The sequence below is a fragment of the Camarhynchus parvulus genome, chromosome 6 (assembly GCF_901933205.1).
Source record: "Camarhynchus parvulus chromosome 6, STF_HiC, whole genome shotgun sequence".
In the NCBI taxonomy this organism is placed as follows: Eukaryota; Metazoa; Chordata; class Aves; order Passeriformes; family Thraupidae; genus Camarhynchus; species Camarhynchus parvulus.
In genome coordinates, this window is record NC_044576.1 from 11051199 (window position 1) to 11075396 (window position 24198).

At 40.5% G+C, this 24198-nt stretch overlaps 1 protein-coding gene across 1 annotated transcript in view; it reads right to left on the minus strand.

The window, feature by feature from the left end:
• CSGALNACT2 (chondroitin sulfate N-acetylgalactosaminyltransferase 2) overlaps window positions 1-24198 on the minus strand; it is a 32691-nt gene that overhangs the window by 5839 nt on the left and 2654 nt on the right. The window contains exons 2-5 of the mRNA XM_030950784.1: window positions 10031-11274; window positions 2485-2701; window positions 1844-1945; window positions 119-297 (exon numbers count right to left, since the gene is read on the minus strand). Coding sequence (XP_030806644.1) covers window positions 119-297; window positions 1844-1945; window positions 2485-2701; window positions 10031-10694 — 1162 coding nt within the window. The 5' untranslated portion in view covers window positions 10695-11274. The remainder of the gene's footprint in view (window positions 1-118; window positions 298-1843; window positions 1946-2484; window positions 2702-10030; window positions 11275-24198) is intronic.

The window sequence follows — 24198 nt, forward strand, 5'->3', positions numbered from 1 at the left end:
ACTGAATAAGTTCCACCATTCTAGCTGAGTTTTCCTTGTTTTCTATATGCCCAGCACAGGGCAGCTGAACTCAAGCAGGGTGACAAGGCTCCCTTCCAGCAACAATAGGGGAACATACCGGGCTCAGCGTTTAAGCGGCAGCTGTTGAGGAATTCAGCTGTGAAATAAACATCAACATCACAGAAGAACATCAGGACCTCGCCCTTTTCCCAGGCTCTGGCACCCATGTCAAGTCCTTGGCCTCGGTTGAATTCCTCATTCAGAGAGACAAGCGTGTAATTGTGGAAGTCAGTTTCTCTACAAGAAAAACAGAGCCAAACCCAAAATAAATCTGTGGGGAGGAGCAGAGGGACCATTGATAGGTTTTTTAGCATTTTACAGGAATTTCACTCCAGAAATTTAAAAACAGTTATATGATCAGAATGAGGAAAAAAATATGTTACACTTAATTTTAATTTTAAGCCTTGTAAAATGATAGAAATCAGTCTTTGTAGCTTCACTTCATATTTAATCATTCAGACGGGTTAAAAAGGCCTTTTGTTAACTGATGTGAATTAAAACGCTCTCATGAATTACAACGGCATCTAAAATTTCTCCCTACAAACCAAGAAGTCCTGACCAACAGAAATATCTGTCTTCACTAGCTCAGAGAACAGGGCAAACAGGAAGCCATAGTGCTGGCATCACCAGACTCATGGGGCAAAGGCTATGTGTGTGACAGGGCCACCATAACCCACGCACTTTGCTTCTCCTCGCTGTTCACCAGTAGCACACATGCCTGTACTCACAGCAGAAGAGGGAAGGAGCAGCCAAAGGAGACTGGAAACACACTCAGAGAACATCTTCAAGCAAAGTTAAGTGTCTACTTCAGAGACACCTCAGAGGACAATGCTTGAAGAGAACAGAGTGAAGATATTCAACAGTAGCACCACTAAAAAGACACAGAACAGGTAAATGGCCAGTGAGCCTGCAGCACTGACTCAGTGCTCTGAGGGACATCTCACAGGGCAGGCAGCAGGGCCTCAAAAATGGAGGGGTACAGCACACAGCAGATGCTAGGGAGACTGCAGCACAAAATGCAGAAGTTCTCTCCTCCCTTCCTACGAGATGCCCTTGCATGTCAGGCCAGCTCTCCATCACACCTCCAAGCTGGTGACAAAGTAGCCTGTGCCTAGTCTGTGTCATGGGGAGGAGCCTGGCCAGCATCCTGAAACAGGGATCACACCAGAGCTCAAGGAAAACTGGTTCCCAGCTCAGGGATGGGTGCAAGAGCTCAGGTGGTGAAGGTGTCCCTTGGCTACAGGGTAAAGGATGCTGACACCTGTCCTATCTCTCTGGAACAAAAACCATAAAAGATACATTTGTGAATTTTACTGATGTAATGCTGAGACAGCCATGATGAACCATGCTTAAAGTTATTTCACAGCTGAGAGTAAGTACAGGCCTACTTTGACTACTACATTTCTCTTCCTTATAATTAAATAAAATTGTTTCTCCAGTGAGGTATTAAAATATACATCCCTGTTCCAAAGAACTTAAACTCTAATCAATCTGTTAGCATGACTGAACAGCCGCTGCAAAACTCACCCCTGTTGTTTTTTGGACTGTCAGATAGAAACCTCAAAGTCTTTTCTGGCTATAACTTGATTTTTAGTAGTCTTCAGGAAACTTTTGCAACCTAAGCTGTAAAATGGCAACCATAAATAGTGTACAGTAAATAAATAATGAATTTCCTAGTAACCTGTAATGGAGTATAAACTTTATTTGGTTTATTTCTTCATTCTTTTTTAAAAGCTGTTTAAAATGCCAGTTTTACTGACTGATGTTGGATTGATATACTTACCTAGCTACAGATTCTAGGATGCTTTTCACTTCTGATAGACCATCTTGTCCAAAGTAAACCACTGTGAGGTGAACACGCTTATCCTGATGAATACACACATCCCTATAAGCACAAAGATAAGCTGATATTAGTAAATACTTGCAACACAATAAAAAACTTTAGGTACTTAAAAGCTACAGCATTAAAAAGAATTAGCAGATTGAAGTATTCTGGTTAGTCATTAAATGGCTTCAAAGAAAACAGAAAAAAGAAGAGATGCTTTCCCCTCTTCTTTCCCCATCTTGCCCATTTACATCAGAAGGTTCCAATACTGTGTGTCACATCCCAATACCTTACTTTATAAACAGGCACTCCTCAACTGATGCAAATACACAAGTTATGTTCAAGATCCTCTGAGTCCAGGTTCACAATGACCCTGACTTTTGGTCATTTTGCTGCAATTAGAGAATCTCTTAAACCCTTTTAGAAGGAATGTTTTTCTCCATACAGTAGGTTCAATTACAGACATCCCAAGGCAGTTGCACACAATGTTGGAATCATCAGCTCTGTTGCAACTCAACCAGAACAGGAATTCATTTTGAAAAGAAAACAAAATACTGAAAATCAGGAACATAGCTCACTATATAATCTCATGCACCTACCTAAAGTTTTGCATAAATTGTGCAAATGCCTCAGTTCTTCCAGCAAGAGGAACAATAACGTTAATGATCGATCTAGAAATATCGACTGTTTCACTCTTCACTTTCATGAGGGGTCCAAAAGGTCGGAACAAGGTGACATGCCTGTACTCCATGCCATCCATCTTCTTATAAAACAGCTCATACTGTGTCCCCTTATCTCTCTCTGTACGATAGTAACCTGAAGAATAAGTCACACAAGTAATATGTAAAGTCAAAGATCCCAGCAGTTTTACTTCAGACACACTGGTTTTCCTTAGAACTAAAGAATTGAGGGTAAAGCTTCTGGGTTTCTCCTATATGAAATTTCCACAAACTGTTATTGATCACAGTCACCCTTCTACTGTTTTAGGTCAGACCTGAGAAACAATCCCAAACTCCAGCTTCCCCTGCTTCTTAGAGACAACAGGTTTCATGGTCCTATGCCAGTTTCTCAACTGGAGTTGGGTCTTCCCAACAAAAAGGCAATTCAGCTATTTACTAAGGAAAAGGATGGCTGAAATTTAATATTGCCTGTTCTTAAGCCCTTCAGTAAGAATCTAGCTCTGAGCTAGCCCACAGTAAAATCTGAGATCATCTGGCCAGTAATCACCACAAGAAAAGCAAAATTTGTTCCATGGGCAGAACAAATGACAGTACCTTGCTTGACAAAGTCTGCAAAACCTGACATGTGGCATTTAAACAAAGCAACTGTGTGATAATGCTGGAATGCTTTTAAATTGTTTTCACTGCTGACCAGCAATTAATGTTTTCTATCCGATAAATAAGTGGTACTTTACTAACCCACACTCTTCTAAGGACATAGGCAGAAGTTTTTCTATGTGCCCGTCACACCTTAGGACAAAATTGCTAGTCCCTCCAGAAACAGGACTACCTGTTGAGAGATATTTTACTCCAAATGGGTAGAAAAAAAAACCTGTCCCTTTCAGAACACGGGCCTTTAACTTAAGGACCATCGAAGAAGGAAGTTAAAACAACAGACTTTAATTTTACACCACATAGGAAAGGACTGAGGCTCATCTGTGGTTTTGACCCTACTAAGCTCTGTGTTGCTAATTCCATATCTATGCTAACCTGAGAGTAAGAAATGATGGCAGGAAAAATCCTCCAACAAAAATACCTTATGTTCATCCCATCTCTGCTTTCCTCTCACCAGCAAGGAAAAGATGTATTATTCCAAAGAACCACAAGCTACACCATGAACTGGCATTACGTTCCAGTTAAGTGGCCACCCAGACCATAGAGAAAGTTACAAAGAGCTGCATACCCCCAAGTGGGAGTGATGCACACCCCTGCCCTAACACGATGCATTTCCTTGCACCTGGCTGCCCTGAACTGCCCCTTCTCCAAGCTGGTGTCCTCAGCAGCTGAAATCCCTCCCAGGACTCCCACCCAGAAAGCAGCTGGTGGCAGGCCACAGAGCAGACAAACCATACTGGTGACACAAAAGGTTCCCTTTTGTACCCAGTATTGATAGCGTTCTTTTTGTTGTCTTTATTTGCAACTGAAATCAACACCAGACAAAGTATGCAAAGGAAGCAGCTCTCAGCCCTAAAGCAGCTTAGAGTTTGACTGTCTCAGGAACCAGGAAGAAGGGATGATAGAGCTTTGTGTGTCTCTCTATGCCCAGGCAAGTATTCTCCATGCTCCCTTCCTTTTCAATCCAAGAAGCAAAGGGATGTGCACACCACCTTGATCTAACTTCTTTCTTTATATCCCAGATTCCATTCACAAAGAAAGAATCCTTTCCCTAAATCTACCTCCATGTTCCTCTGTTCCAGCCTCCATCCCCAAACCAAACCCAGTTTCATGCATTGATGTTCCCTCCTTCTGCCCAGTCTCTCTTACACCCCTCCCATGCCCAGCTCTGTAATCCAGCCTGTCTTGTGGACAATGCACTGGCAGACCCAATGGACAACGTGGATGACCACTACAGAGGGGCTGTAGGACACATGGTGTAGCAGAACAAGCTGGTCCATCACACTGGAAGTCAGTGATGACTGAGGCTCTCAACTGAGAGGCTTTTACCCTTTGAACACAGTTCTGCAATGCTCTCCTTTAAGAGACTGAAATTCGCATTTGTTCTTTTGTCAGCACAGAGATGCATAAGTAAGCACCACATTTTAATGCTTATTCTCAAATCATTATTAATTACAAGCACTGAAAATGGTGTTACAAACAATGAAAGCCCACAATGCTGACTGCCAGAAGCAGCACAAGATTTTAAATCCCTCTCAACCCTTTTCCATTCCAACTCTTTGTGCTGCACACTGTAGGCTGAAAACAGCATCTTGGTTAATGGAGTAGCTGATGCACCACGGTGCTCACACATCACGCTTTCGTGCAATAGACAGCAAATACTTTGTACCAGGACTCCTGGGGAAATTAACCTTCATTTTGTGTTTTAGATTTTATTATTTTCTCTGCTATCTAATAGCTGTTTATAGATAAAAATACCATTTACAACATAAATGAAGTTTTTTAAAAGCATACCAGCTGCCAAAAGCTTATCTTAAATCAAACTAAAAGCTCAGATGTCAGTCTACCACAGAAGGCTGAAGTAGAGAGTAAAAATTGCTAGATTAATTTAAAAAAATTAAACTAAAGCAAAACCCACTGCTATAACTTCATAAAGACCTTAATATGCAAATTCAAATTGGAATAGTGCCTAGCCAACATTCAATTGTTGAAATACCAGATTCCAAACTTTTGAATATCAACATGCTACCAGAGCCACATTTCTTTTAAATAGGACGTACTCCTAAGAGTTATTCTCCTTGCTATGAGCTAGCTTCTGTTGCTAATCTGCTAATTTGAACACTTTTATGAGACAAGGCTCTGTGCACAGAAGCCAGATTTGAGAACAGCCAGAAAAAGAACCCATATCTGGTTTACTTCTTAGTGTATTCAAGTTTTTAACACTTGGAACTGACTCATTTAATAAAACCTGTTATCTCACCTTGCAACTAGCATACACTGGCTGCCATCTAAAAGAGAACTCCACAAGCAAAGAGGTAAAAAGCAGCAGAAATAATTTAACAGTTGCTATTCCTGGTCCATGAAGCTTTACTCCCTTGGCAGAAGTTCTGCTCCTCACCAAACAAATTACACATAGGAATCCTGAGGATCAGTTACTACCAAAGCCAAAAAGCCGTTCCTCTATTGCCTTGAATATTACTTGCTTTACAACTACCAGGAAGTGTTTGGTCTATGGATTGCAGATGGATCTGGTTCTTTTGGTGTATTAGAGTTCTCCACTGAAGTTCCCAGGACAGTGGCCAGTTGTTGGTCTCATGCAGCACACAGGCAGGGGCTGTTTGCATGACCAGCAGTCCACACTGTTCTGGGGATGGTAACAACTGGGAAGCTTGCAGCATGGGAATAAAGGATTTTTACATTCCAAGGATGGGTGGGGGTGGGAAGTCTTCCTTTTCAATGATGACCTAAAGAAAGTTTCCTGATTTTGCCCAGTTTCAATTGGAAACACAGAACCAAGAGAAATGGATCCAAACAGCACTGCTAGACATTCAATAACAAGACTTTTATTAGCAATTAGCTAATTGCCAATTAGCTTCTGAAAACATGCTAGTGCTTCTATTTTCCAACAGTTAATTTTAAATATTTGTGCAATGGAAGAGCTTGTAATCTCTTGATTAAAAAAGCCAATTACACTGATAAATGTAAACCCAAATAAGCCAGTTACACTGATAGAGAAGTGTGTCCTCAAGGCTTCTCTATCACCATTCAAGACTCAATGTCACACGCTTCTGGAGAAAGGGAACAGACAGAGGTAATACAATTATCTCCTCTGAATTACTCCCCATTTCTCAATATTATCAAATACTGATCTCAAAGAAATCTATTTTTAATGGAGGACTATCTTAGAACATGCAGCTCAGCACTTAGGTCCATTGCTCATAATCCTAAATCCATTCATTTGTGAAAATATGCAAAATTGCATCTTTTATCCTCTCTAGGGATACTCTTCATCCAGGGGGAACAGGATACTCTTGTTTCTCATACACTTAGATCTAATGTAGGCACTGAGCAAAAAAAAAACAACTTCAAAGGGTTTCTCAAACAGTAACTGCACAACAAGACTTTTTTTCAGGTCAGATTTTTGTTCTATTAAGATTAAAATTCTGGAAATTTCATTATGGGTAGCTACAAAGGAAAACAGGTACAGCAAACAGAGCTGAGAAATTTGCTGGTTTTCCCATCATCAGCAGAGCAAGTCAACTGAGCTTTGTGAAAAATAACTTCAAGTTTTCAGAAAGTATCTTTGTAGCTGTAATATAAACTTAGAAATATTTTCTTTTTACTTAATGTTATTCCTCAAAGCCTGCACATCACCATGGTGTGGCTGTGACAGATCTGCCTTATCAGAATTCCAAAGCAGATTTGGATCATCACTCTGTCTTGCAACACAAAAAAATAGCACGAGTTCAGGAAGCGCTTGGCCAGAGTGCTCCCTGCTGTGGACACAGCTTCCCTGCACCACCACAGAACATCTCTGTGCAGAGCCCACAGAGGCTGAGCTTGCAGTTACAGTTACATGAACAGTTACATTGAGGACACACTGCAAAAATGCAGAGTGCAACAAGAAAGTTGGCATCCATCAGCATGCATCTGGAACTTTTCTGGCCTGCCCTGTACTAAGAGTAATAAAAATCTGTAGATTCAGACTACCACAAGTATTATGGGCTAATTAAGTGTACTTTTTCAGAAGAAAGTTTATTTAGGAAATTCCTATTTTTAAAACAGAAAGCAGAGAGATTTTAAATTCAAGTTATTAGTATTAGTTGTCTCAAGTTACTCCAGTATAGATAAATCCTAAAACACAATAAGAAAAAAAAAACCTTGATTTTTTTTTTCAAATGAAGACAATGATACTTAAATGACTGGGCATCAGAGGCAATTCTGGGAAAGAACTTCAGACATATTCAGCAGACATTAAAAGACATCATTAAATAAAATCCTCTATAAGAAAAGATGTTCTAAACTTACTTAAACAGTCACCAAATTCTCTAAGGAGAGTGTACCTGAAAGTACATATCACAAAACTTTACATGGTTCAAAGTTTAGTCTACTATTTCACAAGTCTAGGAAAAGAGCAGACAAAATTCCCAGAACCAAATATTGACCTATATAAAAATAGCCCATTGAGGTAAACAAGCTAGAAGGCTTCAGAATAAAAATTTCTTGTAGCACAGTTTTGTGGCTAAGTTTTTGTATATAGATATGCAGTAGTTTTGAGGAAAAAATCCTGCAAGTTAGAAGATAAAATCAACTTATCTATACTGAGCATAAAACATGATGGTTATGTATTAACTAATGCAGTACCATGTTTTCTCTTTTGTCCCAGAAGTGAAAAAAAAAATCCAAACACCAAGTTTCTCAGCCTCCAGGTTCAAATTGCACAATACTCTGGTTTTAGTCACAAACCACTTATTACAAAATAATTACCAACTGAAGAGGATGTAGAACTTAAATTACACGCTTCAACTGAAGCCAACTTTAAAAAATTTTTTCTCTAAATGAGCAACACTAATCCAGCAACAATTTTGATGCGCTCTTAAGACAGTTACAGGACCTGTTCTGACTTCAGCTGATACACCAAATCTGCTAGGCAATTTGATCCTACCAGTTTAGGACAGCTTAAGGGACTAGTATTTTATAAACAGAATGGCATCAGCTTTCCAACTGCACGTCCATCAAAAGGGGATGCACAGGCAGAGTGCTAGAGCCTGTTTACAGGGCTGCAGGGCAAGGGACCTGTGTGTACCAACACTGGCTGGGTCTGCTTCTTACCTCTGACTCCTGGAAAAACAGGGGTGGAGAAATATATGCTAACATTCAGAAGATGCCTTTTTTTTGCTGGCTAAATTAGCCAGTAGTATTTGCACATTAAAAACCCACAGAATACACACACAACCCACAACTTCTGTCTGAAGAAAGATACTAATAGATCTAGATAACACTATGGCTGGTTGCTAACACACCCATATGTAGCATAAAAGACTTGTCTTTCCCTATAGTTCCTGTAACCCTGTGTTTGAAGTTACTGTCTCTACAGCAAAAGGAAATCAGTTTGATTTCCAAAAACAAATACTGGTGCGAACAGAGGCAGAGGTATGAAGTGTAATTCTAAGGTCCTAAAACTACTTGCTTATTTGAATGTCTGTCATTAAAGGCAGTACACTAAAAAATCAACAGCTATTTCAGTCATGGTAAAATAAAAATCCACTTGAGTACAAGCAATATCTAAAACAGCAATGGAAAAGCAGCTGAATACTTAATGTAGAAATAAAGCCCAAGAATGATAACCCCTGGAAAAAATAACAGGGTTTTAAATGAAAACTGTACTAAGAGCCTAACACAGGCTGTGTTGCATTGACCCAGCTGAGTGGATTCCATAGCCTGTACCACCTTCTAGAATGAAGAAGAGTACTTTCATCAAACTTTAAACACAGTAGCTGTTAAAAACAGAGACTTTTTCCACTACAGACCAATTACATCATGTGAGACTGAAAGAGCCCATTATTTCAAGGCCAATGGTACCTTTCTCCAGCATGTCTGCTTAATAATACAGGTATCAATACTTACTTCAGAATCCCTTCTATAATAATGGTCTTATAACATGGTCCACCTTTTGGCCTTTAATGGCAGCATGAACTGTATTTATTACTGTAAATATGAAGAAGAGGTACGAGGGCAGTTTTTGATAATACTTATCTCCATCGCACAAGGCCATACCTTGAAAGCCACCTGTAATGGGATTTGTCACTACCGCACCTTTTAAGAGCTGTACTAAGTGTTGAAAGTTTAACTGCTACATATGCCTTTATAATCATATGTGTTCTGCAAATAAACTTACAGGCACTGAGACAAAACTGAAAAGAAAACAAGAGAACAGTTCAAGGCTGCACAGCTTAGCAGACCCCATAACTGTGTACCATGAAAGGTCTATTCAGGACACCAAGTTCTTCAGCTGACAGGCCTGGAACATAGCCTACCTCTCCCTCCAGTAGGGCTGTGCCAACTCGAAAAAAGTCAAATGCCTGACTATTAACTAAAGTGGCATAGAGATGAGTGAAGGAAAACCATGTAGCTTCATACTAGATTGTTTAACTAGTCTGGAAGGAGAGAGATCAATCAATTTCTCCCTCCCAGTGCCATCAGTTTCACTGGAAGTCCTTCAGTTATTTAGTACCATAAGCAGCTGTGTCACACTGACTGGCTACAATCAATTATGAATGCATCTATATTTTAAGTAGATACAGCTTCCCCAGTACACCTCTTGTGGTGAGTCCTTCTGAAATGCATTTGTTACTCCAGGAAAAACACAAGATAATGAAGCAGTAATATCTTCAGCATCAGAAATAAAGGCTCTTATTGTGCAATTACTCTCCAAGACTCTATTCAAGTAAGTAAAATACCTAAAAGTACAAACCCCATTAAATGCTTGTTGTGACATTCTGCTAAGGGACCAGGAAGCATGTAAACATACCTTCTACAAAATCATTTTCACTATACAGCTGCCTGTCTCCTACTCCATCATCTTCATCTTGTCCATCTTCTTCATCTGGATTATTGATAACTTCTAGGCCAGCCTCGATAACTTCCACCAACTCATCTCGTTTATCCTTTCTAACAGGTTTCTCTTCTGGATGCCGAGTGAGCCCCATCTCCAACTGGAATACTTTCATGGATGTGAAGCTTTCAAAAGGAATGACTCCATACTCACTAGGCAGTTTGGCCCCCACGCTCACCTCAGCTTTGTCAATCTGGGAATGAAGAAACTCTAGGAGATCATTGGATGTTTGTTCCTTGGTGCCCTGGTAGTTCATACCATTGACCTTTGGGCTCTTTTTTTCCTGCAGGGACTTCAGTTTGTCACTCATTTCCTGAAGCTCTTGCTTTAGCTGAGCAATCTGACGTTTCAGACTGGTAGCTCGGTTTTGATAATGCTCTTCTTGTTCCTGCAAGAGAGCTTGATAGTATTCTTTACCCATGGTTTCACCTACAACACCAGGCAGAGATCCATTGCCATCTGTTTGTGGAGCACACTCCAGCAAATACATGAGCAGGACTAAACTGAATAGTAAAGCAAGGCCCACCAATAGCCAACGAGTCCTGGCTTGAATTACTAAGCCTCTTCTGGGCATTCTCATATTATTTCTGCTTCCAATCCCAAAAGATTAATTATCTGCTCTTGCTTTCCAGGGGACATCACCCCAGACTTCAAATCTTAAGAGAGAAAACACAATTGTAATAGCTACTACAAGTTCTGGTAACACAGCAGATGAGCAGTTTTCAAGCTTTGCCTTAATCAGGTATCATTGCAGAGATGTAAATTTGAAGTTCCTGTGTCATCCATAACCATCAACTGTAAGTCTGGCTGACGCCATACAATTTGTTCAGGATTTCCTACCCCAAACAAAAAAAACCTGCAAAGGTGGAGGAAGATTGAAGACACCAGCAAGGAATCATATTTCCATTTCCTAATTCAGCCCTAGTTGAAGGGGCCTAGCTTATTTGAAGTTTTGTGAAGGAAATCTGCAAAAGTAATTTTGTAAGCTTTGAACAGACAGCAATTTCCCCCCCACCACTATGTGTGAGAGCCATCTACAGTTTAGTAATCATAATTTTCATTGGCTAGTCTTGCTTTTCCTCTGGCACTTGAGTGTTTTATTCCACTTCCCCTCCTTTCCTTGGAATCTGTGGTTTGAGTCAGCAAAATGAAGACATAACCTAAAATTAAAGAAAGGTGCATATTAGAACAACAAAGCAGACAGTCATTTGAGAAACACATGAACAAAGTTCTAACACATGCATGCAAAAGACCAATGGTGGAAGGAGTGATAAAGGGAGAACAAAAAAACATTTCTTTTTTTGCATTACCCATCAGCAACTCCCTTTGACACAGTGTCTGGAAAATAGTAATACGGACAGTCCAATAAAATGCATTTGTCACACGGCTAGCCAAAGCAGTAACAGTTCTTATAGTCTCACCACAGTTTATTTGACATTTTGTTTTAACTCCCCCATTCCTTCTTGGGCTTTTTGCTTTATTTTACTCTGTGGGAGGACAAAAAGATACCAACAAATCCCATGCCTTTCCTATTCCTCTAAACTATTTTAAAAAAAATTAAAAAAAACCGTGAACTATTTTGAAGCAGCAGAAGCTTGCAGTTTCATTTGCTTTAAGTAAATACCTTTCAGGGTATAACTGTTCACTCATGAATAAATTATTATAGATTTTAATATCAAAGTTTACCGAAACCACATTTCAGATTAAGTCTAATTCAAAAGAAACTAAATTTCAATTGATGAAAGAGATCCTGAGATTAGCCATCTGCTAATATTTCCATCTTCTGACATGGCTGGGCTAGCATGAAGAGGCAGTGACCACTTCATGGGTCACACTCTTACATGACTGCCCAAACCAACCTAGAGGGAAAGACCAGAGAAACAGCCACAGTTATGTAAGAGAGGGATACCAAAAGTCCTGCTCAGCACTGAGTCAGCTAAATGTTTTATGGGCCTCTTCAATGACAGCATAAAAGACTAAGAAGTAAGCTCAATGCACGTTAGTCTACTTTCAACATTAATAAAATACTTTCATTTAAAATTTGCTTGTATAAAATAAATGAAGCTCATTAAAATTTATCCAGGGACCTATTAGCTCTACATCCATTTTGACTGTGTTATGCAATTATGGTTTGGGGGAAGTTCTGAGACTCCCAGTTTAGTTTCACTATCCTTAGGAGACTAGAAAACGATGGCCCACTCCCATATCCCTTCTGCATGGGTTAGGCAGTTATCTGGCACTGCCAGCTGCCACGCAGCCCATCTTGTGCTGACCCTGAGAGTCACTCAGGGTGCCACAATGCTCCCCATGTGTTTGCAGCAAACACCTGGCACTGTGTCTCTCTGATTGAGTCTTTGTGACACTTCTTCCCTCCCACTCAGCTTCCAGCCAGGATACTGCTCCAGTGTGAATCAGGTACCCTGATCAGTGGTGGTACCATATTCAGCATCTTCACTTGCAAGAAAGTTCCAATTTTAAGGCCTGAAAGACTAAGTAACTTATTCTTACCACCAGCAGCAATGCCTGCCACAGCAACACAAAGTTTGCAGGCATATCATCCACACCAAGTTTGGCAAGAGCTGCACACCTTAAGAGTTGTCCAGCTGAAGTCTATAGGACTGCTCAAAGCAGTTTTTAATATTTATAGTGCTAAAGACCCTGTTAATAAATAATTTACACAGATTATGTAGAAATTCTTAATACAGCAGATTAGAGGTAACTACTCATCTGAAACTGAAGCTTCTGGAACTCATGGAAAGCTACTGGAGACTTTGATACAAAATAAGTAACAGTTTTATCAACTGAATACTAGATAACATCCTTTCAAGTCCAGACAAGCCAGAATTTAGTCACTCCTCACTGCATAAACACAATATTATATAAATGCAAGCTGAATGCCTATAAAGAGTGATTAACTCCAGATGTATCCTCAGACTACTGACCAGTGTCCAGATGTGATGAATCAAGGGAGACAGAAGAAGAATTCTACAGGATAAAACCACTTCACAGAAATGATACAATATCATCCCAAACTTTCTTTAGTACAAAGATGACCATACAATGATTTATTACATTTCTTACTGAATTCTTGTTCTGTTAGACTGCAAGAGGTGAAGCCACAATTAATAGCATAAAGAACCATAAGTTTCTTTAAAACTCAGTAAATGCTAAACTGTACTAAAGCTACTCCATGCAGAAGCTGACACATCTTCAATCAGTAAAGGTATATTGAAAAATGATCAAACTATCTAACTTGCATAAAATACCAGTAACTCAAGCTCCAACTATTCTAATTGTTATTAACTGACAAATCAATACCTCTGAAGATGGAGCATTAGTTCTAGTAGGTTTTTGTAGTCAATTCTTGCTCCACCAATAAATTGCCCTGTGCTCAACTCTGATGAGTCACTCAGTTTCTTTAGGTCTCATTCATGTCTAAGAAGCAAGGGAGAACAGACCTCCTGATGTGGTGTCAAGAGGAGATGTGGTGTCAAGAGGACACAGTGTACCAGGAGATGAAATCCCCTCAGAGAATAGCAGGGGGCAGTGAGAGAAATCTTGCTCTTCCCACCCTTCTCACTGTGACCAAACATTCATCATTATGGTAAGCCTGGACTGGGGAGGCCAGCACACCCTGCAGGGACTCGCTGCTGGACGGCTGCAGGTTCCTGGCCCTTCCCAGGAGCCCTTCACCTGCTCACAGCACAGGGCTGCCTGGGGGCACTGCCCTGCCCTGAGGGGTGCCCAGGGAACACGCACAATAACCCACTCCTGAAGCAATGAGAACTGCACCAGCTCACCGGTACTTTTCCTTCTAGGCTCTAATTATCCCTTTATGACCTGAAACCCTTTATCTATGGCCTAGTGACAATCCTGTTAACAAGACAGCCTTTTACAGAGACAGGCATTGCCTATTTCTGTTTGAGCATTTTTTCACCATAATAAACAGGCGTTTTTCCCACTAGAGCTTCTCCATGGCCTTTAAAGGCCAGGAATGTTTGTGCAACCGGTTATGTCGAACATTAAAATTTTAAATTGCACATGGAGAGCTGAATGGGTAAGTTAGTTTGCTGAAGCAGTGGGAACTGAGCCAATTGACATCTTTTATTTTTTCCTTCAGTATTACTTCTGCTGAGGGAAGTTACCATAAAGGAGTAAGACACATTTAATCTTGAATACTTCACAGAGTGAGTGAAAGCAGTAAGAATCTTCCTTCCTTTTTTCCCACTGGAAAAGGAGAGCTTATGAGCACTCTATTTCACTATGCTCTCTTTTCAGAGAACAGGAAAAAAAAAAGCCCTTGTTTTGCATATTTACAACCTAAATTTGATCTGAATTTGGTCTGGCACAGCCCTACTTTAGGAATTCCAGTAACTATGCAGAACATGACTACAAGAGAAAGCAGGCTGTGAAACCCCAGAACAAGCAAAAACACATGGGATCCCAAAAATCGCAATAGGGAAACTAACTGGGTTACAAAGAACATTCTGAAGTTGATAAAAAAGGACAGTAAGGTTATCTGGTAATTAGTAATCACACAGAAGTTCCTGGAATTTCAGAGCTTAAATATTAAGTTCCAAAACTTTAAATTGCACCTGCTATTATTGCATGCTGGTATTTAACTGCCTATCAGTTTTTCAGAACTAGTCTATTTGCAGTAGTTTGTATGATCTCCAAAGAGTGAGACATCTGAGGCTTACACAAGTCTTATAAAGATCTGCAGGTTTTCCAGAGGCACCTGGTTGTAAAGACTTTCTGCATTTCCAGGGCCTTCTGTATATTCAACAATGGAAACGTTTCTGTTCCTTACAAAAAAGTTCATTGATTCTCTAAGCACAAGGGAATAGACCAGCATGCTAACTGAAAATGCTTTACATTTTTAAAATTGCAGTAGCATTCTGCTTTTGTTCCTTGTTGCAAAGGATGAGTACATCTTTCTGAATTGGGGGAACATTCACACTTAAGGCAGTGACCTAATTCAGTATGCACCTGGCTTCATGCCAGACTGTGGGGACTTCCCTTGTGTGAGCATGTTTTACTTTAGACATGCCCTTTCCATTCAGCATGCCCTAGACAGACACTGTTTAGCTGCTCATGAAATTCCAGCTGAGAGTTATTTTATTGTTCATAATTTCACCCAGATGCCACAGATATTCACTGTCTTAAGCCTCCTCCACACACATATTTCTCTTCTTGGCAAGTTACACAATGCAAACATAAGGTCCAATGTCATCCCTTGCACATTCCCTTCTTATTCTGAAGAAGAGTGCCACTGAGAACAGAATAGCTTGGAATGTTAGAGGAACACTGGGCACCCCTTTATCTTCTCACTCGCTGAAACCAAACACAAAGCAAGCTGGGCATCTGGTGTTGCAGACAATCTTTGCATAAAACCCAGAGTGAAAAACCTCAAACCATACCTTAAGTACACATCACTTCATCTCTGCTTAGACAATCTGCCGAGCTATAGCCTCAGAAAAGACAAAAGAATTTTTCCAGGGATTTAAGACACAGCTCTAGTTGAGCCAGTACCTAAGTCAGACTTGTCAGCTACTAGGAAAAAGGGAAAAAAAAATTCACAAGAACTAACTGCTGAAGTTCTCACTTTCCATGGAAAACTAGTCAAGAATCTCACCCTCTTTACTGACAAAAAAAGCCATCTTTTTATTACAATTCTGCCACCTGAAATGCTTTCAGCTATGGCTCTGCCTCCCAAACACACACACATATGCACTGCTGGATGGGAGAGAAGTTAAAAGGCACTATCAATTTTTGGAAAGACAACCCACATTCAATAAAACCAATAGGAAAGTGAAAATAATCAAAGTATTTTAGACCTTACCAGTTTCACACTGAATTCTGAACAATCTGAAAGTTTTACTTGTACACATTGCAACCACTGCCTGGGATACACCAATCATACGAAGCACATGCAGCAGTTTATTTTCAACTTTTTGAAAGTTTAGAATATGACACACTGTTCCAATTCATCCCAACACCCCCCCTTTAGTTGGTCAGCACTGAACTTCAGTTTTGTTGCTCACCTTACCTGGTTGACACCAAAAGGAATTTTTCAAGCTACCTCTTGATTTTCATCAGTTTCCTTTCCTCTGCCAAAGCCAGAGTCCCATGGGGCAAACGGGAACAATGATGACTGTACTCTGATCACTGAGCATCTCACTTCATTTTTAGTAAAAGACATGGGGGGAAAAAATGAACAGTGGTGAACTGTCCACATTAAAATTCATCACAGGCTGTTCATAAAGTGTTCAGCATATCTGCAATAGGTAACGTCAGATATTTCTTTAATTTCTAAATGGGAAGGAAAAAAAAATCATGCCTTTGGCACAAGGACTGTTATAGAACTCACAGTACACCAGGAATAAGCATGGGAACCATAGGAAAAAGTTACTTCAGTGAAGAGTGCAACAAGCACAGGATTTATTACTCAAGAAACAATATTCTCCATGCAAATAGTTTCTCCTACAAAAAGCAACATTGTTGTTTTGCCAGCAGAAACGCTGTGCTCCAAAATAAAATTAAAACCAAACCTCCACAAATTTCCTCTGCAACATTAGAGGCTGCAGTATACAGGGAAGATATATCAGGTTTCTTATCTTCCTTGTTTCATGTGATAGATCAACTCACTCTCAACACCAGGGAGAGATAAAAATCAACAAAAAACCCTGCCTTTTCCAAGGACCAGATCCTGCTTATTAATTACATCTTTTCAGGATACGCAACTGGATCAACAGACTTTGTCCAAACTTGTAAAACACAGAAACATAGAAAAGAGTAGAGTTTCATTTTAATAGTGGTGCTCAATCATCTTAGAAATCAAGAACAATCAAGCAGGTCATACTCTTTACAGCTTGCCCAAACTCTCTCTTGCAATTTCTGCCTCCGTTTCAAGTTCCCAGGAATGTGTTTTTACAACAGCAACACAGCCTTGGGGGCTGCAGGAAGGACCCATCCTGCTCATGCACCACACACCCCTTCCCTGCCCCATGTACATGGCCAAAAAATAAATCAGCTTGCCAAGCTGACAGAATAGGAAATACTGTGGGGTTTATTGCCTCTGTTCTCAGAAAAAGTAAGCAGAAGGTGATATCCACCAACCTAGAAATGGTGGCATTTTTGCCATGACAATGCCTGGAAAAAGCAGTCACACTGGCATGCTTGAAGGAAATATTAACTGTACTGTAACGGTCAAAATGCAATTCTTTCATAATCTACTGTGAAACAACAAGGAAAAAGAGCAACCTTCGCTGAAGCAGTTTTATCTCCTGTAAGTGAGAGAAGCAAGCAAGTTATCACTTGTCCTGGTATTTGTTGTTTTTAAACAAAACTAAACCCATTACATAGTTAAGTGGACAAATGAAAGAACAGTATTATTCACATTATTTACTTTATAACTAATCCAAAGTAAGCAATAAGCTTATGAATAGAAGCCCTGCTTTGGCTTCAGTGAATCCAAAGCAAATCCAGTCGTCTGGAAAATGCTGAATTAAAACTGAAACCCAACCAGCTACACCTTAACCACACTGGTCAGTATTATTGCATTTCAGGAAACAAAAGTCAACTCTCAGTCACTTTACTGTTTTTATGAAGAGACACATCTGTTTGGCAAGAAAAACTAGGTAAAATGTCCTAGGTAGGACCAGTGGAAGGAGTTTCATTTGCTTGCTTGTTTTAAAATTATTATTGAACAGCTGTCACAAAAAGCTCTTCTACCTTCAGCTTTCACAAGACAGTAGCTTTTCTGTATGACACAACTTTTCCTATCACTTACATTATTTAGCTTGTGGGTTTCTGCACTGCTGTTGGTGCTATTCCTCTTTTTAAATTTGGCAAGAAAACCACAAACTCCAAGTTTGGTGAAGCATGTCTTCTTCCCCTTATTGTCAGGGAATTAAAGGAACAGCAGTTTTATATGACTACACTTACTGCAACTATTTTGCTGGTTGCTAGAGTTCAACCTAGAAATAAAAACAGAAGCACAAGAGCTACCTGAGCACAGTTATAAGGGAAGATCCTTCTCCTGGTATTCCCAACATCTTGAAAGTGATGTTGTATTTCACATGAGCAAGAACCTGGGCTGCTTTTACAACAGGCTTTGTTAAACCCTTATTAAGGACACAGTCCCCAAAAGGGGCTGCATAAATTATAACACGGCAGCATTTGGGTCCCTGGGCACAACACCTGAGCAGCCATACCCAGCAGTCTGTCCACTGAAAGGTGGCAGAGCCTCCCACCAGCCTGCGTAACACTGCGCACCCAGTCAAGGGAAAAAATCTGTGGAGGACAGCTTAAGCAAAACTAAATCCCACTTAAAGCAACTGCAGCTTATCTTCAAGGATGCACAACAGTCTCTGTTAGACCACATGCTGGGAGATGTTTATACTTCTTTCTGTAGGACAAAGCAACAGCTGCAGCAAGAGGCAGAAATTAAACTTAAGATGCCCAGCGGTTTTCAAAAAGGTAATGCTGTAGGTGGGGCTTTTTTGCACAGAAAACAGCCTGCTTCAGAAGAAGAGATAAACAGTTACACTTAGCAACACAGTATCACCTTGAATCAAAGTGAACGAGGAAAAGTGAAATATTCTTTGCGCACCCTAAGTGTCTAAACAACTTAAAAAGCTAAATATTTCCCCCACACAAAATGAGCCTGCTCCCTCAAATGCAACAGGGCAGTAAAAGGTGATCCCAGCTCACGTGCACAGCATTTGCACAGCAAACCTACATTTTCACTGATGCCATGTTCTATTTATTAAAACCAATCACTGAGCATGGCTGCAGTCTTCCACTGTGGAATGGTAGCTGGCAAAACCAAAACGATGAGAATAACGTGGTTCTCCTGCAATTGCTTCAGCTGAGTTCCACATCTAACTGCATTCCCAGAATCAAGCTGTCTTCTGTTTTCTCACATCTCTGTCATCTACTTCTCTATATATCGAGATCAAGACAACATAGCTACTGTAACCTAAGCACAGTGAAAATATAAATGCCAACCCATGTAAACTCTTGAGCTGTTTTTAAAGTGTAATTGTCATTCAAGTTCATACATGGAGCCAGTGAAGACTTCTCACTGTGGGAGGTAAGAACAAAGGTCATACATGCAGTTTCCTCGTACTGTAAAGCAAATATGAAAATGCTGTAGAACAAAACAGATCCTCTGAGGCACTCACAGGTGGTTCTCACATGGAGATTTTCTTTTTCTTAAGTAATGAAATGAAGGGATCGAAAAGGACAGTCCATATCCTGTTCTTTCTAACATTTGCACAGCAAATTGGCCAGCATTTAAAAAAAAGTTAGGGACTTAATAATGTGGAGAAGTTAAACTTTTTCCTTTTTTTGGAACTTTTTTCTATGATAAGAGTGACACTGTTTTCAAGGATGTAATATTCCAGACTATGATGCAGCTATAGCAGTTGAAGTAGAAACAGGGAGAAGTTAAATTCTCAAGTGCATCCAACTTTCTTAAAAATACTTTCAAACTTCTATTAATATCCATCTTAAAACCAGAAATGTTTACAGGAAATTGATTTAAATGTAATAAAAAAGTTTTGTTGGACAACTATGCACCACAGCAATATTCTCACTGAAGTTATGATTTATTGCCAAATTTTTTGAGGGTTACCTGGATCAGGGAATATTTGTATATGTCTCCTCAGTGCATGTTTGAAGACTCCTGAAGCAACCACTGGAAGACATTTCTGTGCATTCTGTCCAAGGGGTAGTCTGGCCTGAGAGTTTTAAACAGCTTAAAATACTACTTGATCCAGAAATCCTGAGAAAATGCTGCTTTGAAAATCAAACACCCTCAAGTTTTTCTTAAATAAAACTGAATCAGCTAGCTTAAATTCACTTGTGGTTTTGAAAACAGTGCTCACTTTGCTATTCCTCAGTCCTCAGTTGAAGATGGAAGGAGAAACACAAGCTACAAATATTTTTAGAAAGGCTCAAATTCAGTGTAATAGCTCAGGTTCTGCTTTCAGCACAACAAATCAGCCACGAATATGTCACCAGCCATGAAAGCTGGATGCCAAACAATTGAGAAACATCTGGTGCATTCCAGAAGCACAGCTAATGTCATCTGTAATTTTTCAGTATGACATTATACTTAAGCATGAACTTACTCTTAAAGGACTAGCAATACCAAGCTTCACCGGAAGCAGAAAAGCCAGCAGCTTGTCAGAACTGTCTATCTTGATATTTTCCTTGTATTGAAAGAGCTGCCAGTATGAACAACTAGAAACCTCAAACACTGAGCACTTGCCATTATGCTGCTTCACCTCTCTTGCTTTGTTTTTCGAGTCCCTGAAGTCAGTCTTTGAACCACTTGAACTGCCTTTCCTCCCCTTTTATTCAGGAAGAGATCCTCATGGTTTGAAGGGGAGAGAAGCCAAGAGTTTTTGCAAACCTCCGCTAAGTTTTTGCAGGCTCCTTGCACTCTTCTTTTGCTGTGTTCATATCTCACTACCTTTTTTTATCCTAACTTTTTTTGCTTGTTTTGCTTCTCAGCAGGGACATACAGGTTGCTACCACAGACACTTGTCACAAGCGCTGTATTTAACACATGGTTCTACTGGCAACAACTTCTATTACACTGTTTGAACACTGGTTTAGAGTTGTTTTTTTCCCCTCCCTTCTTGCCCCCTCACACAGTTGATTTAAATCCCTATCATTTCCACCTGCTCAGGACCTTAAACTAAGGAGGAATTCTTAAGAGTTAAATGCAAAAGAATTCAAAAACACTGGATTCTGTCCAAAATCTAATTTAAAAAATCCAACCTAAAGAAACGTGTATAGCAGCATTTCATAGCAGAATCTAATACAGTATTTTGGATGTTAACACCCAGTCCTTTGCCAAACAGTGGGGGCACTGGGGCAAAGTTTGCCCTGCAGAGGCATCTTACTGGAGCAATGATTTAACTGTGCTGGGAAGAAACCTGCCATGCCAGCCTCTGTCCAGCAAGCATTGATTGCAACCAATACTCATCCTCCTACTTCACAACTTGTATGTCACTTCTCCAGAAGACAGAAGTCTTGTACAGACAGAAGACATGTATCAGGAACTCATAGAGCACATGAAAGCTGGACTATACTACCATCACTCAGCAGTCTCAATTTTCACTCCACCAGAGCACAAGATGCGCAAGGCATCTGCTGCCCCTGGGGCAGTGAGCAACATCAACAGCGCTGTCAAGTGCCATCCTTTTTGACACCACCGCGTGGGGAAGCCTTTAAGAGACAGCAGAAGTGCTGAAGTCATCTGAAAGCTGTCACCCAAAACACTCCTGCAGGACATATTTTATTTCACAGAAACTTACGAGAACAGCGCTCAAGAGTAGCACTCGGTGTTTTCACAGTATACTTCAAAACACAAGCTCATTTACATCATTTCCTCTGCTTTAATTCAGCTGTGCTCCCAACAAGCTTCAATTGCTTCCTGTGCATCACTGCTCAGCACCTGTCCCTGCAGCAGCAGCACAAACTCCACCCAGAACTCTCTAAGTATTATTTCTGCAGTTTCTACGGAGAGGATGCAAACCCCAGCACTGGGGGAGCAGAAAATCTGCCTGGTTACTGATCTGGCTGCAAGTGACTACCACACACAACACACTACAAACACAACATCTACAGACAGAATTAGCTCAGAATCTCTGTACAGCAGCGCCTCAGCCATCAGCTTTAAATTTTCATGTCTTCCTGCAATTACACACCTGACAGCCAGAAACTGTCCTTCCATGTCTCTGGCAACTGGCATCGGAAAAACTATTAGGGCCCTTTTCTTTGCACAATTAACTGGGGCTAGTCAATACAAAACTGCTGTAGGTTCATACACAACTTTTTGGAGAACTCAGGCGTCCTATAATTTTGGTCTTCTATGAAAGCATTCATATATTGTCCTGACAAAAAGCACAATTAACAGTGCAGACATACTAACCTCATTCTGTGGTTGATGTTCATTTGTCAGAGTTAAATACAAGAAGCGTCTACATAAAAGAACCTCATCTGTTCAGTAATTTTACTTGGAAATAAATAACTGCAAGTACTGTATTTCTAAGCTACTTTAAACTCCTACCTGTTCTGCATTGTATTATTTTTACTCTGAACACCTGAGAACCTGCCTGGAGCTACATTCAGCAAAAGGAGACGACTGCTGCCAGTCACAGCCATTAATAGTATGCAGGTAGGACCCATCTCCAGAGGATCTGTTAGCCATCAGAGAATTTCACTTCTGCTCTACAACTAGCACATTGATTTCCTTGAACAGAAATTCCTTCTGCCAGAGAAGACTAAAATTACTTTCCCAAGCTTTTGGGAGAACAAGTGCCAAAAGTGTCTGCCCATCAAACCCTCCCCCAGCATCAGCCCAGCCACCCCTACACTGGTGAGACAGCCACAGCACTTCCATTCTGCACTTTTCTTTAATTGTCAAGTGCGTACTTGTATCAGACTGCCACAGGTAAACATTCTTACCCCTCCATCTATTGAAGCCATGCATTGATGGACATTTTAGGTCACTTCTGGCCGTGGTAGAGCTGATGGGAAGCCTCACTTTTGACAGCAGGACGCACATGGTGGCTGTTGGGTGCTGATCTGTGCTTTCTGGACAGCTGCCCTGAGTGACACCCCTACCAGAGAGACCAGTACCAAAAGAGAAGGGTCCTCTGCCAGGAGCTGCTTCACCAGTGAAACACCACCAGTTAGTACAGGGAGGAGGAAAGGTAAGAACAAAAGCCAGACAGACCTGCCCTCCACCACCCACTCACTCCACCAGGAAAGAATTAAAGGGGGGAAAAGGCTGAAGTAAAACAGAGGCAGCTCTGCCCCTGCTATCACCACCCTCCTCAAATGCACCTCCCCAAGGAGACATGGGCACCCTCCAGCGCAGGCAAGGCAGGGAGATGGGCTCCAGACCAAAACCTTCCCAGGAACACAGGAAGGGCTACTGGAAGCAATCAGACCCAAGAGCACCGTGCTGGAAAGCATCTACACTGCAGGCAGCCTCAAATCAGTAAACAGGCCAATCACTATTGCCACTTTTTATTACAGCTGGAGATGACTGTCAGGAAATAGACTTAAAAAGTACATACATGATTTCCTCACAAGATAGTTTCCTCATGTCATCTGATTTAGAGCCTCTGAACTTCACTCTGAAACACCAACTCTTCTGATGCTCTTTCCAGAGCTCACATTTGCACTCACAGCTTGAAATAACTTGTCAGTTTTATCAACCTGATTTTAGAGGATTTGGTGTGTGAATGGAAAGAGCCTTTAAAACAAGTAAGGTAAAGCAGAGATTGTTTCAAGATATTATTCCACCAAACCCCATTCAGAAATGATTGTGGAGCAAGTGGCTCCTGCCAGCCTTACCATATCCCAGAGCTGCAGCACAGACAGCCCAGTGCCAGCAGACAGACTGCAAGCTTCTCACAAGTATTTTACTGCGCCAGGTTTGCACATGCAGTACCTTCAAGGATTAGGGGGAAAAAGCCATCTTCCTTTTTCCTTGAATCTCCCATCTTTACTTACTACACACAGCTTGCAATGATTACCTTGTTACTCTTTTAAAAAGATTTTCTCAGCTATCAGTGACCACCAGAATCACCAATTTAGACTACACACACCATAAAGTATTAGATACCCAAGAAATACTAAGCTGAATAACTTGTCAGTCTACATTTTTAAGTACACACAAAATACCTGCAGCCTAACAATAATTTTTTTTAAAGGCCTGGATAAAAGCAGAAGCTAGCTGCACCCAAAATGGGCCTCTAAACCAAGGTCTAAAACAGTACCCTATTCAACTACTTTTGCACCAAAAGGCACTCATGCCTGGAGGGTGTAACTTGCAGAATTTTTCCTGCCCTCAAAAAAAAAATTCTAAGAGCTTAATAAAAAAGAAATTAAAGATACTAAAGTAATTGCACACTTCCAGATTTTTTTAATGAGCTATAATATTAACGGATGTGCTGGTCTTTTCTAATTATCATTCAGAATGAAGCTGTTCTGGGAGACAGTAAGAAGTGCCCTTCCACAAATTTCTTCTTGTAAGCTGTGGTTCCAACTCAGAA